The 12,370-nt window shown below is 44.2% G+C and overlaps 1 protein-coding gene across 1 annotated transcript; it reads left to right on the top strand.

Annotated features, from left to right (window-relative positions):
- The first annotated feature begins 2,350 nt into the window (after positions 1 to 2,350).
- LOC113098324 (immune-associated nucleotide-binding protein 9-like) lies at positions 2,351 to 4,330 on the top strand. The gene is made up of 3 exons (XM_026263354.1): positions 2,351 to 2,448; positions 2,878 to 3,516; positions 3,621 to 4,330. The coding sequence occupies exons 1-3, from the start codon at positions 2,421 to 2,423 to the stop codon at positions 3,656 to 3,658; spliced, it is 705 nt and encodes a 234-aa protein (XP_026119139.1). The 5' UTR covers positions 2,351 to 2,420; the 3' UTR covers positions 3,659 to 4,330.
- The last annotated feature ends 8,040 nt before the right edge of the window (positions 4,331 to 12,370 follow it).

The raw sequence follows: 12,370 nt of genomic DNA, 5'->3' as shown, positions 1-12,370 counted from the left end.
AGGACAATGAAGACACAAGCTCGACAAGTCTGAAATATTACATGTAAAGCATACTTTTAACAGTAACCACTTCAACAGCCTCAAAATAAGTTATGCTAGTCTACATAATGCCGTTTCCTTTAGGAGACTAACATACATTCAGTTTAACCGCGAAAAAGACAACAACAAATTAACATGAGTATAACCATTACCGTCTCTTAGCACCGCAAAAAGTGCAGACAGTGTAAAATCTTATGTTAATATGACAAAAGACATTCACGGATGTTATATTAAAATTACCTCTTCTTTTTAGTAAAAGAGGCTGTTTAAGACCTCCGTTTCTGAGATGAAAACCAGATCTGTGTATTTTACAATATAAGCTCTTTTATTTACACATTTCACGTTCCTTAGAAGAAGAAAAAAATCATTACTGGTGTAACGACTGGGTGAAAGTGGCAGGAAGCAAGTGCGAGTTAACAATATTTAATTAAATCAATGATACAGTACATAAAGAGGAGACAAGGATGACGCTGAAGGGAATACACAGTCCAGGAAGATGCAGGAGAGAGAAGGATCCGGATGGCGGAGGTGAGTTGGCAGCAGGAGAGGAAGACACAGGAACTGTGGGGAAGCGAGCCGAAGGTAAGTGAGGATGCTGATGGTGATGTGCGAAGAGTGGACGGGGTTCCAGGGAGACACGGACATCCAACGCAGAAACACACAAGAAAACAAACATCAGACGAAGTACAGGAAACAACGCTCTCACAAACACAAGACGCTAGACAGGCCAATATAAAGGGATGAGTAATGAGTGACAGCTGCTGCTGATGACTAACGGAGACGCCCACAAACTAATCAGTGCTGACCCGTAACACACAGACTTCACCACAAAGTGCAAACACCCCGAGATCACGGTTTACCAACTGTGACAACGGGTCTGCATTTTGAGTCAAAATAAAGGCACTGATATATTTTAAGATCAGCCAGAGCAAGTTTCTTTCAGTTTAAAAATCTAACTTTGATTTGAGCTTAAGTTTTGTCTGTGAAGCCACGGGGGATAATCATTTAGATGGTTATTATAAAAGTTTGTTTATATTCTACACAAATGTATAGGCCTAATGTATTTATAATTTTGGTGATATGATTAGACGGTTCTATCTTCAGTTACATGTCACGTAACTGACACATTCTTCACAGGCTGTTATACTGATGTTTTTCTCTGGTAGCCACATAAATGATGTGTAATTGTAAGTTGTAGTTTATTTTTCAACATCCTCAGATGTACATTCCTGTTATAACCTGTATTGATATGAATTAGTGTTCATTTAACTTGTGCTCGTGCTACTGTTGCCTGAGGAAGATAACACAATCTATCCCAGACTACATTAGACCTTGGAAACTTGTATTAGATTTTTTTCTTCTTCATATTTGTTAATAAAAAATGCCTTCAGTTCAAGGACATAGAAGAGCAAAACTGAAATGTTCCTAGCAATAATTTTGCTCAATTCACTTTCAGTTGGAAATATGCCACCACACATCCAGTTCAAGCAGACTTTACGTCCACTGAAGCGATGATCTGAGATGAGGCTCAGTGCATCTGACATTAGAAAAGGAGCACTCTCTGCATACATACTAGACAACCTCTAATGCAGTCAGAATTTGAATAAATATATATATTTTTTCATAATGCTAAGAGGAACTATATCCCCTCACTAATGTTCAGCTATAGTTTATTTATTCTATATAAATACCTAAATTTATCTCAGACATAAGATTGCTGAATCCATTCATACTGTATAAAAAATTTATTCTAAAAAGAAATGTATTTGTATATGAAAAGAAAAAACAAAGCAAATAATATGTTCACATCTCTCTCTCTCTCTCTCTCTCTATATATATATATATATATAGATGTATATATATTGTACACAAAGGCTAAATAATAGCAGAAATATTTTGTTTGTCCTTTTTACAGGCCTGCTTATACTTTATTACTATTATAATTATATAATTATGACAACATTAAAATATTTTTTTTTATCAGTTTACAATGTAATACATTTATCATAATGAAATAAAATCTTGACCTCATAATGTAATAACAATTATAAAATTTTGAGAAAAATTGTTACATTATGAACATTTTATTACAATAATAATGTAATAATAATTAGATTGTGTGCAGTTTTTACCTTCTTCACAGTTGTCTATGCAGAGAGTGAGGCTCATAGTTTTCCTTTCGGTCTTTGACACTGAAGTCTTGATCATGTGAATCTGTTGAGGGTGAACTGCAGCTGCAGGGAGGAGGAGCAACTCACCACCCAAAACCAAAAGTGAAAGACAAACTGAATATAACTCTGGGGGTTTCCTGACATGTTCGTATCAGGAGTATTATTTGTTCAACTTTAATACTCTGTCTTTTTTCTTTGGAGTCAGTAAAGATGGCAGAGGGATCTTTCTCAGCTACAGGTGCGAAATAATTTCATACACATTCAACAGATTAATTCATATAACTATATAACTGCAATTCATATGTCCTACTGTATTTGTATTGTTTAATGAAAGTGTGTAAAGCATTAAAGAGTTACCACAGAAAGCTCCCTCTCTATGCAGATTTCACAAACCATTTTTTTAATTGATGCAAATGCAACAAGATGTAAATGTAAAATGCAACTCCATATAGATTTATGTTTAATAACAGTGTTCATTCCACATTTGATGTTCTTGGAAATACAGTTCAGAGTCCTGAACAAAGACTCATTTAAAGACTTAGCAAATAACTGTTAGCTTGTTTGTGAAACACAGACATTATTGTTCTCATCTTGCTCTTAGACTGCATGACCTGAGGCCTTGTTCCATCATTATTATTATTATTATTATTATTATTTCATACATCAGAGATGTCAGAGAGCAGCTCCAGAGCAGAGGATCCAGTGATCCGGATTCTTCTGATCGGCAGAAAGGGTTCTGGGAAAAGCTCATCTGGAAACACAATACTGGGAGAAAAGAGGTTTAAAGTAGGTTTAAAGCATGACGCTGAAATTCATGAGGAAGTAACTCAGATCAGAGGGAAGCAGGTCTCTGTGATTGAGTGTCCAGATCTACTGGATCCAGATCTGAATGAAGAGCAGCTGGAGAAGATGAAAGAGCAGCTGGTCTCTGGATGTTCAGCAGGTCTCAGTTCAGTTCTGCTCACTGTTCCTCTGGAGAAACCTCTGCAAAATGAGCAGGAGATCCTGGATTATATCAAGTGTTTGTTTGGTCCTGAAGTTCAGAAATACATCATGATTCTGTTCACACATGAATGTGAATCGGATCAAACCATCGCTGAACCTCAGACACAACACGATCATGCAGACCTCCAGCGACTGATGACTGAATGTGGGGGAAAGTTTCACTGTTTCAATAACAGAATTAAATCAGACGATCAGATACAACAACTACTGATGAAGATTGAAGGAAAGATGTTGGAGAACGGAGGGAAATTTATCATGAAACAATTAAAGAGGAGTAACAGCAAGGCCAATCTTGTCAACTGTAAGTTGTTTAGTTGTTTAAATGACTATAATAATACAAACATATGGAAGTCACCAATATTTCACACTGATTTGACCATTTTATTAGAGATTTGATCTTTCTAGTTTCAGAAGAGTCTCCAGCAGCAGATCCAGATTTGTGATTCCTAAGAGAAAAGACTAGATCAGTCTGCTTGTGCTGGGAAAACTGGATCAGGAGAAAGTGCTACTGGAAACCAACATCAGCAGAAACATGTTTTAGGTTCAGGCTGATCCATCTGCTTCCCTGTTGTCTGTGTCCTGTCAGTGTCTGCAGCTCGTGAGCTGATTGCCCTCACCTGTCGTCCTGTCGCTTGTTTCCAGTTTCCGTTATATTCCCTGCTGTGTCTGTCCCTTGTCAGTAGATTTTGTGTTGTCTTTGTGACTGTGCTGTGTGTCTGTGTTCCTCACCTTTTCCGTGGTTGTGCTCAGGACGTCTAGACGAGGAGTCTTTCGTTGGCCGCGTGCACGAGATCCTCTGTCTCGTTTTTCCTCGTCCCATTGGGTACTGCACCAGTGGTGGTCTCCACAGCCTGAGTCCGCTAGTGACTTTACGGACGGGTGCTTCTGGGTGCTTCACCAGTTTTTGGCTCATGTGTGTGTCATCACACGTTGGATTATTTTGGGATTTTTCTGTTTTCTAAAATAAACTGTTGCATTATTCTCTGCATTTGAGTCCTCTCTCTTCATGCACCCTGACATTGCTAAAGAGAAAATGTGATGACCTCTTAAGTGGCACTTTCTCTTCATAATTATAAACTGTTGTATTCTTGACAAATACATTGATTTGGGGTGTAATGTAGATCTTATTTCTTTAAAAAAAGAAAAATAAATCTGATATATAAATGTGAGTCAGCACAGTTTGTTGTCCATGATGAAAATAGATCTGTGTATGTTTTAATGTCCTTCCATCCCAGGTGTCCATAAAGGCTCTTGGAAGAGCAAAAACTAAAATATATATTTCAAATGGCTGTAAATCAAAGTCTGATTATAGTGTCAATGACAATATTGGCAGAACATCTACTTATTGTGCAGTACTAAATATTTGACACCGTTTTCAAACATGTATGGAAAGGTGGTGTAAACATGTTTTAAAAAGTGTTTAGTAAAATATAAAAATTCAGCCTTCCGCTCAACTATCTCAGATGTTGAAAATGCTTATCACTTTGTTTAAAAAAAAAGAGATAATATTTTTCCACATTTCATTAAACTACATTACCTCTGCCTTTCTATCAATGGAACATGAAAAACATGGCACTGTTATTTGTAGTTCAGTGAAGTCACGCGGGGTTAAGGTTAGGATCTCAGCGATTTTGTGCGCCTGATTGTAATTATTTAAATGTTTGGAGTGAGAAATCATACTGAATATCAATTCAAAAATCATAGTTGGAGGTCTGCCCTCACAAAGATTAACCATGGTGTAGTAACCTGTTAGGGTTTGTTATGGAAGTAGCTGCACCAGTCTGACTGCCCCAAACTCCTTAGAACAATGGCCAGGGTATTCTGGTGTCATACCCAGGTATGTTTGAGGATAAGCGAGCCTTAAGGGTATGAAAGTGACCACAGTAACTAGCTCTCTCAATATAACCTGCTCCAGAGCAGCTTCTGTTCCAGGGTTAGGGGGCAGCTGTAGCCTAATGGTTAGAGAGCTGGACCAGTTACCAGAAAGCCACCAGGTTCAAGTCTCGGTGCTGGTAGGAGTTGTAGGTGGGAAGAGTTAATGAACAGCTCTCTCTTCCACTCTTAATACTCATGACTGAAGTGCCCTTGAGCAAGGCACTGAACCCCAGTTGCTCCCCGGGCACTGAATCTATAGATGGGTTCATCGGGCGCACGCGCCTGGACCTAAGTTAACTTCCGGTCTGTGTTGTGTATATCAGTCTGGCTGCGGTGCCTTCTACAAACGCAGTTAAAGTCAAGGTGATGAGTAGACTGAAGTTGGGCTCAGGTGGTTGTGCTGCGGGATGTGTTTCCCATACGTTTATTTATTTTTGGAGACTCGCAACAATTTTAAAACTGATCGATTTTCAAAAAGGCTTCGTTAAATAAACATGAGTAACGTAACGTTACGTAACGTACTGCACGTTTCACTAGTTCACGCTTACATATAATTAGCTGAGGTATGGTATGCGTATTTGGCGTGCTGTCCGGGGAAGGGCTCCGAGCTCGGGAATTGCCCGAACCTAGAGTACCCCCCCTTCCCCGTATATTGTAAAGTGAACTTGAAGTGAGGAGATGGGGTGGAGGAGGGATGCTGATAAACCGTCAATGGATAGAGGTAAGTCAGCGGTATTTATACTGTGGGATTGATTACTTGATTGTGGTCCACCTGTGATGATTAGGCTAAGTATCTGACGCGCTCCTCCCGAATCTTCATTGATAATTACATTTCACTAGTTCACGCTTACATATAATTAGCTGAGGTATGGTATGCGTATTTGGCGTGCTGTCCGGGGAAGGGCTCCGAGCTCGGGAATTGCCCGAACCTAGAGTACCCCCCAAAAAGGCAAATGTAGAAGAGGACAGCCGCCAGTTTAAAGAATGCCCCCCGAAAAAAGCAGAGTACTGGCGGGGGCTGATTTGGTTTCTGAGAAGTCGTCTCGTTGGCAGGCTGGAAGGGCCTACGTACTCCGGAGGGAGCGACTTGGGAGTTGGGAGAGTAGGCCCTACCAGCTGCAGCTAGTGAACTACGTGGTTGTTGGCGCCCGGTCGGTAAGGCTCGGGCCGATGCTCAACTGGAGCTTTTTGGCGTTGGAACGGTGAGCCCTACCGGCCGATGAGGAGGAGCAGCGTGGTTGTGGTGCCCGACCGGGAGGACCCGAGTTGCCTCGACCGGAATAGGTCACGGTGTCGGCGTACGGGCCCTACTGGCTGATAGCCCCTGCTATTCAGTGGGTGAAGGGCCTAACGCTGACCGAGAGGGCCCATGAAGCCTCCGTCAGGAGATTGAGACTCAGGATGACGGACGTCTGGGTCCTCTCGGTTTGGCAGATAAAAAGCTTTTGGGCTAGCCGACAAGGAGGACTCTGGCAACATCCGAAGGGAGATCCCGACTCACGGCATCGGATGGATGAGACTCACTTGCAGCTGGCAAGCATAGGCCCGTCCGGGAGACTCTCGCCAGACGTCTGAAGGGAGCACACGCGACAGACGGGTAAGCTTCGGCGGACGGGGAGGGTTGGAAAGGAAAACCCGACTGGGAGGACTCTCGCAGCATCCGATGGGGCCTCTAACTCAGAACATCGAACGGGTAAGCCTCGCCAGACGGGGTTAAAAGATGTGAGAGTAGCTGAGGGTAGCTTTTTTTTTTTTTTTTTGCAGGATTTGGCGAGAGGACGAGGCTCGTAGCGTCGGACGGTTAAGCCTTGCCTACCGTCAAATGGAAAGGTAAGTTGCGTGGCCGAGAGACTGTTACCGACGTCCGAAGGGAGCACACGCATCGAACGGGTAAGCCTCGCCGACCGTAGAGTGGAAACGTAAAGCAAGTCTGTCCAGGAGGCTCTCGCCAGCGTCCGAAGGGAGCACACGCATCGAACGGGTAAGCCTCGCTGACCATAGAAAAGGAAAAGGTAAGGTTGTCTAACCGGGAGGCTCTCGCCGGCGTCCGAAGGGAGCACACGCATCGAACGGGTAAGCCTCTCCGGATGGCGGACAGAAAAGGTAACGATAGGTGGCCAGGAGGCTCTTGCCAGCGTGCGGCGGGGACAAAACTGGGTGAGCCTCGCAGGCCGTAGGATGGAAAAGGTAAGTTTGTGTGGTCGTTAGGCTGTCGTCGGCGTTTTAAGGGAGTTTGCTACTCCCGGCAAGAGACGGGTTAGCCTTGGAGACCATAGGAAGGAAGGAGAGTTTATTTTGTGTTTGGTACTTGCAGCATTTGAACAGCTTGCTTGTAGGTTTGTAACCTAAACCACGCGGTAAGGTCGTGGTTGGCTGGCCAGGAGGCTGTCGCCAGCGTCCGATGGGAGCACTCGCATCGGACGGGTAAGCCTCACTGGCCGAGGGTGGAAAAGGTCAGGTTGTCTAGCCGGGAGGCTCAGACCGACGTCCGATAGGAGCTTAGCTCCAGGAATCGAACGGGTAAACCTCTCTGGCTGAAGGACGGAAAAGGTTGTCCGGCCGGGAGGCTCTTACCTTCGTCCGACAGGAGCTTAGCTCCCGGATAGAACGGTTAAGCCTCGCTGGCCAAAGGACGGAAAAGGTAAGGTTGTCTAGCCGGGAAGCTCTCACCTACATTCAATGGGAGCCCTGACTCCATGCATTGGATGGGTAAACCTCTCCGTACGTAAGACAGAATGGCAAAGCAGGTAGCCGGGGGCTTTCACCTACGTCCGAAGGGAGTGTGAGCTCCTGGCAACAAACGGGTAAGCCTTGCTGGCCGCAGAATGGAAAAGGTGAGGTTGTCTGGCCGGGAGGCTCTCGTCAGCATCCGATGGGAGCTCAAGCTCTTGGCATCGAAGAGAGAAGCCTTGCCGGCCATAGGATTGAAAAAAGGTAAGGTTATCTGGTCGGGAGGCTATGGCCAGCATCTGGTGTCTTTTTATTTATTATTTATTTATTTATTTATTTATTTTCTATATTTATTTGTATTTTCATTTATTATATTTATAAAAATTTGCGACACCAGATGGGTAGTCTCTCCAGCCATCGGAGGGAAAATTGAGATTGTTTTATCTGCGAAGAGCCCGTTAGTGTTCGGCGAAAGCGTAACTTGCGGTATTGAATGGGTGCATCTTGCCATCGAAGGGAAAATTTATTTGGGCTGCAATGTACTCATTGGTTTTCGATAGGTAAATGTCGCTTTTTTTTTTTTTTTTTTTTGTGGCTTTTTTAATCGGGTAAGCTTCGCTGGTGGTTGGATGGAAAGTCCAAGATTGATTAAGTGGGAAAGCATCTGGCAGGATTTGAATATTTGCGTTGTCAAACGAGTAAGCTTTGCTGATAGTTGAATGGAGAAGGCAAAGGTTGGTTCAACCGGGAGCCCTCTTGCAGCGCCTGGCAGGGAGTTTGATACTAAGGATGATTTATAATAGTTGAATGGAGAAGGCAAAGGTTGGTTCAACCGGGAGCCCTCTTGCAGCGCCTGGCAGGGAGTTCGATACTAAGGATGATTTATTTGTCTACGAGGGTAGACGCTGTGAGGCTTACTTGGATAATTGTTTAGCAAATCCAATGAGCTGCTTCCGATAATGAGTCCGAAAAAATCTTGGTGCAGTCATAGTATCCGAAATTAAGCGTGCAAAAATAGATTAGGATTTCCTGTGCCAGTGTACCCCAAATGGGTGCCATGTATCGGCGATGTGGTCATTGTCAGCACGTGAGATCGATGGTACATATCGACGATTTAATCGTGCATGGGTGGAGTAAGAGAAAGATTCTTTATACTGTCTGAGCTTACCATTTACCATTTTGACCATGCAGGTGCACGAAAAGAGCCTATGGAATCGCCCATAATCAAAAAAAATATATATATATACTTTCGGACGTACTGATACACTGGTATTAAGTATAAATACTATATTTAAATACTGCTAGTTCATGTAGTCGGCACTACGATCATCTCGCTTGTCCAATGAGATTTTTTTTTTTTTTTTTTTTAAACCTACGGGCTCACATCGTCCTTTGAGGGCACGGGCGAGCGGGAAATGCAGTGCTGAGATGGGATAACGGAGCGGTTTGATTAATTAAGGTAGGCCGAATTAAGGTAGGCCGCCTAATGATTATTATAAAAAAACGTTGGTTGGAGAATGGGCCTAATATCGTCTTGGCTATTGTCGATACATGATGCTATCACCGCAACCTCAGATGCATGGCATGACTTTGGGCGGAGGTGATGTGTGGTATTTTTATTTTTTTTTATATATATTTAGGTGTAGGAAAGGCTCCTGCGGGAGCAGACGCTGCAACAGCAGTGGGGAGAACGGGAAAGGCTCCTGCGGGAGCAGACACTGCTACGGCAGTGTGGAGGTACAGGAAAGGCCCCTGCGGGAGCAGACACTGCACGGCAGTGAGGAGGTGTAGGAAGGCTCCTGCGGGAGCAGACACTGCACAGCAGGGAGAAGGTGTAGGAAGGCTCCTGCGGGAGCAGACACTGCACAGCAGTGAGGAGGTATAGGAAGGGCTCCTGCGGGAGCAGACACTGCACAGCAGGGAGAAGGTGTAGGAAGGCTCCTGCGGGAGCAGACACTGCACAGCAGTGAGGAGGTATAGGAAGGGCTCCTGCGGGAGCAGACACTGCTGCGGCAGTGGGGAGAACGGGAAAGGCTCCTGCGGGAGCAGACACTGCTGCGGCAGTGGGGAGATACGGGAAAGGCTCCTGCGGGAGCAGACACTGCTGCGGCAGTGGGGAGATACGGGAAAGGCTCCTGCGGGAGCAGACACTGCAGCGGCAGTGGGGAGATACGGGAAAGGCTCCTACGGGAGCAGACACTGCAGCGGCGGTGGGGAGATACAGGAAAGGCTCCTGCGGGAGCAGACACTCCAGCGGCGGTGGGGAGGTACAAGAAAGGCTCCTGCAGGAGCAGACACTGCAGCGGCGGTGGGGAGGTACAGGAAAGGCCCCTGCGGGAGCAGACACTGCTGCGGCAGTGAGGAGGTACATGAAAGGCTACTTGCTTCGGCTGCTGTAGATGTTGGCTGTGGGAAGAGTAAAAAGTGTTAGTAATATTTGATGGGGCAAGCTAAAAATGGATGGGTAGCCTACTGTGTTACCAGCTTAGCAATTTGTTGCCTGATTTGACAATTCCTCAGGCCTTGTCCACCTTATTATGTTCCTGTTGGAAAAGCATCTTTCCTCTCATTTGGCCTCCGGGCTCTTTAGACGGACTCCCGAGTGGATACGTTTGGAACGCTGTTTTCACGTTGTATTATGGACTGTGGAAACAGAGGCTTTTGGAAACGATTGAGCATGTTTAGTCTTGTAAGGCGTTGTACCGAAAGACATGATTATAGCAGTAACGTTAACCCCTTACAAGATACCCCCCATTTTTGGCATGGAGGCAGAAATTATATACCCAAAATAAAGATGTTTCTGTTCATGATTCTTTCTGACTAGATCCATGATCAACATTTGTCCACGAGCTAACACTTTGACGTTTACCGTTCAGGAATAGGAATAGTTTTCCTGACATGATGGAAAATTAATCACTGGAATTATGTTTTATCGAAATATTGGTCAGATATAAAAGCCAAAGTCTTTGGACTTCAATTGATGCGCGGCTTATCCAGATCAAGTAAGAGAGTGATGTTTAACGTGCTGTGAAAACGAAACATAGACTGGGGCCGTTGGCGATGCTTGCAGCAAATGGGTTAACGGCAGTTATGTGCTATTTGCTTCCAAGTGGTTTCTAAAGAGACTTACTTTCCGGTTTTCCGTATTACGGTCCTTAAAAGGCGATGGTAATTTTACTCATGCTTGCTATCCTGCATCAAAACACGAGGGCAGATGCGTTTTAGATTAATTTTGAGTGATCACGCCAGTGAATGGTAAAATAGGTCCCTAAATGATTTGGTCCTACCAGAAGACTTGCATGGAAATGAAATTTTTTAATTAAATTAAGCATTTAGTAGGCGCTTTTATCCAGAGACTTAAGGTTTTTTTTTTTTTTTTTTTTTTTTTAACTTATGTCTGTATCATTTCGGCGAGGTTTAAACGTGCGCGGTAAGGCGAATGTAACAATAATAATAATAATAATAATAATAATGCATTTTATTTGTAGGAACAAACGCCAAAAGCAATACAATAATTCATTAAAGACAGACAGTCTTGAATAAATGTGACTTAATCAACAAAAATCGCCCAACATAGGTGCATATCTGACGTGCAGAAGAAGTACATACCGTAGCGTAGGGGCTTTATATGAAAAGGCTCTTTCCCCCATGGTCTTTAGCTCACATTATGGCTGGTGAAGTGAAGAGTTAGTAGAGCGAAGAGAGCGTGATGGAATATCAGGACTGATGAGTTCACAAAAATACTCAGGTGCAGTCCCATGAAGTGCCTAGTATGTTAAGATAAGAATTTTAAAATCAATTCTCATGTTTACGGGAAGCCCGTGTAATTGTGAAAGAACCGGTGTAATGTGTTCGCGAGGAGAAGTACAAGCGTGCGGCAGAATTTGTATACTGAAGCTTGCTCAACGATTTAGCTGGAAGGCCTGAGAACGAGGCATTACAATAATCTAACCTAATGCCTTTGGCTTCGTGGTTAAAAAGTGGCATCATCATCCGACGGAACGGTGTATCTGTAGTCCAAATCTATGCGGAATCCACACCCCGGATCAGCGGGTGGCGGTAATGCACCTTTACGTTGGTTTGCCAAAACCTCCATAAAACACTACTAGAAGAAGACGGAACAAAACTTTAGCCGCAAAACTGCTTTTAGATGCAACACTTTGAATGCAAACTGCCGTAAAAATCCAATGAAGAAAAAGAAGAACCTGTTTTTTAGCGTCTTCGCCTGGAAATGTATTAGTCTGCGCGCCGCTAGAGGAAGCGGCCTCAAACTGCCACTCGGCCGGAACGCCGTGGTGAAAGACTGAGCCGTGGTTGGATTCTTTCTGCTGCAATCCAGCGCTCTACGAGAGCTCGGTCTCGGGCGGCGCGATCGTGTATCGAGCAGGCAAGCTCGGAGTTGCACGGTCTATTGGCCACGATGTGTGGCTTGGCGAGGATAGCAGCTGTCGCGATGACGCTTAATGCTGCTCAACGGCCGTGTTTGGCTGGGTAGAAATGATCTCGGGTCCGGCAAAAGCAGCAGGTCTTATAAATCCCCTGTGTAGCACTCTTCGTTGGTACGAAAATTGGGTCTGTGATAAGGTGACTGACGAGGCGAACCAGCATGC

The sequence above is a fragment of the Carassius auratus genome, unplaced genomic scaffold (assembly GCF_003368295.1).
Source record: "Carassius auratus strain Wakin unplaced genomic scaffold, ASM336829v1 scaf_tig00216514, whole genome shotgun sequence".
NCBI classification, from domain to species: Eukaryota; Metazoa; Chordata; class Actinopteri; order Cypriniformes; family Cyprinidae; genus Carassius; species Carassius auratus.
This window is presented reverse-complemented; position numbering and strand designations above follow the sequence as displayed.